We start from the raw sequence: 4049 nt of genomic DNA on the forward strand, positions 1-4049 counted from the left end.
TGGCATAGAACGGAATAAGGTTATGTAGACCAAGTATAGGAGAAACAGTCCGTGCAATTCATCGACTTAAAAATCATAAGTCGCCGGAAGCCGATGTAATTACAACCGAATTAGTTAAATATGGAGGCGACCAGTTACACCAAGTGGTTCGGCAACTTGAGCTCAAGGTATGGGAGAGCGAATCAATGCCTGACGATTGGCAACGATGCATTATCTGTCTCATACATAAAAAGGGAGATATCACAAAGTGCAGCAATTATAAAGGTATCACGTTGCTGAATACTACCTATAAGATATTTTCTATCTTGCTAGGTCGGATACGCCCAGAACATCATTGGCCCATACCAAAGAGGCTTCACTTCAGGCAAATCAGCAACAGATCAGATTTTCTCTCTGCGGCAAGCGATGAAAACACTGTTGGAATATGGACAACAGTTGCACCATCTATTCATCAACTTTAAAGCCGCCTATGATAGCATAGCCAGGGTAAAACTGTACACGGCCATGGGAGAATTCGGTATCCCGACGAAATTGATAAGACTGACTACGCTGACCCTGACCAATGTGCGAGGCCAGATAAAAGCAGCAGGATCACTCTCAACACCATTCGACATCAACAACGGTCTACGACAAAGGGATGCCCTATCAAAGTGATCCGTGATTCTGAGGTAAATGCAAGAGGTACGATCCTCTTTAAGTCCACCCAACTACTGGCCTATGCTGACGATATCGACATCATGGGAAGAACCACCCAAGACGTACAAACTGCCTTCATCCAGATCGAGCAGGCGGCGCGAGATCTTGGGCTGCATATCAATGAAGGCAAGACAAAGTATATGGTGGCGATGCCAGCATCGAAAACCAACCAACCAACAACATCAAATCGCACTGGTCAAACAGGAAGAATAAGGATAAGAGAATACAATTTTGAGACCGTTGATAATTTTTCCTATCTAGGGTCGAAAATCACAATCGATAACAGCTACGATGAAGAAATTCGCGCACGGTTGTTGTCAGCCAACAGAGCCTATTTCAGCTTACAAAAACTGTTCCGCTTGGAACGACTGACCATAGGGTCAAAGTTCTTACTGTACGATACAATGATCTTGCCAGTCCTCATGCATTCCTCGAAGACTTGGGTTGAGTAAGAAGAATTGAGAACTCTTGGCCGCGTTCGAGAGACGAATCTTCCAAAGAATTTTTGGCCCCCTGCATGAGGATGGATGATTTCGTAGCCTACATAACGACGAAATCTATGAGCGATACCATGACCGTCCGGTTATGGACAAAATCCGGCTCAATAGGTTACGGTTGGCAGGTCACTTAATCTGTATGGATGAGGATGATCCCGCCCGGAAAGTCTATAAGGGCAATATCTATGTTAGAAAAAGAAGACGAGGCAGACCCTGCCTAAGATGGAGCGATGGCGTAGGTCAGGCCGCCAGACAGCTTTTAGGGATATCGAATTGGTGGACCTCGGCGCAAAACCGGGATGTCTGGAGTTCCTCATTAAGGCAGGCCTAGACCGGATACCGGTTGTTGCATCGTTGATGATGATGATGAATGGTGATTCCCCACCGGCCATTTTGCTACTGGCAAACGCTCGGAAATTTAGGTATCCTTCACTGTTTACAGTGAGGTAATTTGAAAATAAAACTTGTAGTGATCTTCATTTCCCAATCCAACCGATTAAATCAAAATTCAAATTTATTTATTGTTACATAATAGATGGATAGGAATACTGAGAATTGAACTAGACTCAAGGTCTTCTGGTAAGTGCACTAGTACTAAGCTACGCACTCCGCTTCAAACGCGCCTTCTATGTATCGTAGTCAAGACAGTAATCGCATTTTCAGCGTTCTGAATATCCTACTCCTCCTGGTCCTATTTCACTTTCCCCAACTTCAACAAACATTAACCACTAACGAGTTGGCCTAACCATTTTTTTAAGACAAAAAAAGAAAAATTTTCCGTACGTGATCGAACCACAGACCATCGGGTTGCGTGCAGGCTCGCTACCACAGACTACCTTCAGCACATCAGTCTCTCTTCCTTTGTAAGTTGTTAAACGTTACCAACCGGTAGCCGCCGATATATTAAACGAAAGGCAATTCAAATGAATGGTTCGGCGAGGAAAGAAACAAATTTCACTTCATCTCTAAATATTTTCGCAACTTTCGTGCGTGCTTCCTCAGCCGTGTAGTTTTCGCCCCCGGCCACGTTTTCCGTATAATTTTGACCCTGGGCCCAAATTTTCTCTCTACGACCCTGGACGAGTGACATCATTTTGAATGGGGTTTAGGAGAGAAATACGATATTTTACTGATACACATTATTACCATTTTATAAGGAATAGTAGTAAGTACAAGAAGTAAGTAGTAGAAAAAGTAATAAAGCAATAAATGTGTTTAAAAATATAAAATGTGTATGCATTGATTGCAATAAGCGAATATAAGCGAACTAATTTTCGCCAACCGAATAGGCTTACTTTAGAGTAAGTAGTAGATGGCAGCACTCTTCATAGAGAGCGGTGAAAATCCCTGCTGTTGTTACCGTTTCTTGAGAATACGCAGCATCTTAGTTTTTCCAGTGAACTGAATGGAGTAAAAGATAGCTGAGAAACCCGAAAAAATGTTGACCATGGTCGACTACAATTATTCGTCGAAGTACCTTGAAACCCTTTCCAATTTCCGGAAAGCAAAAAGAGTAAGTAAAGAAGGAACTTCTGATAGAGCTCTTGAAAATTTTTCAACTTGAATTTCATTTTAAGTTCACAGATATAAAATTGCAGATCGAAGATAATGAGATTTTTGCCCACAGAACTGTTTTGTCGGCAGCTAGTCCCGTCTTTACCGCAATGTTGGATGGTAAATGCAACAATTTATTGACAATAATATTTTACATTTGGTTTTTCTTCAAACAGAAAACTACGCCGGTGGTAAGAAGAATAGCCTCGTTCTCTTCTATGAAACAACGGCTCCCGTGACGCAGGCAATTTTAGATTACATGTACTCGGGAAGGCTGGACATCGAGATGAAACATGTAGATTTGCTTCTACGAAATTTGGATTATCTGGAAATGGAAGACGCCAAAAAAGAGTGCGAACGGGCCCTGATAACAAATATAAACTTTGGGAATTGTTTTGGAATTCTTGTCCTGGCAAGTACGTATCCATGTTATATGCATGTATGCTATAGATATAGATGCCCGAAGGGGAATCCCCACTACAAATGCACATGGTTGCCTGCGATCGATATTTCGAAATTACCATTTAGTAGAAACGTAGTTTTAGAAAGGCGGTTTAAATATATGTCCGAACATTTAAAATATTTTGAAGTTTACAAATTTATGCAAACTTATGAACAGGGGCTTGTCATGGACTTCACGTAACTCCTTACAAATGGAAGCTGGTTTTCATCTTTAGAGGTTACATATACTTGCGAGCAAACGTGAAAGTACAGTAATGAAAAGTTGATATTTTATACCAGTATAAAAATTTCTATTTTGGGGGCTCAAGCTGTACTAAAGTTAAATCCCGATATTTCTTATCTGTCCATCCCCAGAGCTAATTTTTCTACTCTCGATAATTCAAAGCAAACTATTATTACCTTGACATACGAACTGTCGGGATTCTATACAGTTTATATAAATAAAATAATTCAAAAACTGAATCCAGCTAATTATGTGCCTTGCCTTAATTATGCCAAATGACCGAAAACGAGCGTGACTTTTGACGATAAAAATTACCATTTCTGACGACTCACATTTCTCGTTGACAATTCAATGCCACGACAATTTTATTTTTACAGTTATTTAGAATTCCACTAACTAAGGAGTCTAGCTCCAATGAAAGATATCATACGAAGTAAAATCGCCGCCACATCGGCCAAAATATTGATCAACGTGATAGATAACACCGAAAAGAGCACATTTTTCCGTCAGGGACTATTATAGTTTCAACTTCTCCCCTCAAATTGATAATATTATTTGTGAAGACCGACATACCACGATAGCAGGAGTTCATAGCGTCTTGTTTGGATAACCCAAGA

General features: G+C 40.7%; 1 protein-coding gene across 1 annotated transcript; it reads left to right on the forward strand.

Moving 5' to 3' along the window:
* Nucleotides 1–2631: 2631 nt before the first annotated feature.
* On the forward strand, nt 2632–3817 carry LOC119648437 (longitudinals lacking protein-like). Its single transcript, XM_038050189.1, has 4 exons — nt 2632–2706; nt 2771–2867; nt 2924–3163; nt 3810–3817. The coding sequence occupies exons 1-4, from the start codon at nt 2632–2634 to the stop codon at nt 3815–3817; spliced, it is 420 nt and encodes a 139-aa protein (XP_037906117.1).
* Nucleotides 3818–4049: the final 232 nt, after the last annotated feature.

The sequence above is a fragment of the Hermetia illucens genome, chromosome 2 (assembly GCF_905115235.1).
Source record: "Hermetia illucens chromosome 2, iHerIll2.2.curated.20191125, whole genome shotgun sequence".
Taxonomy (NCBI): domain Eukaryota; kingdom Metazoa; phylum Arthropoda; class Insecta; order Diptera; family Stratiomyidae; genus Hermetia; species Hermetia illucens.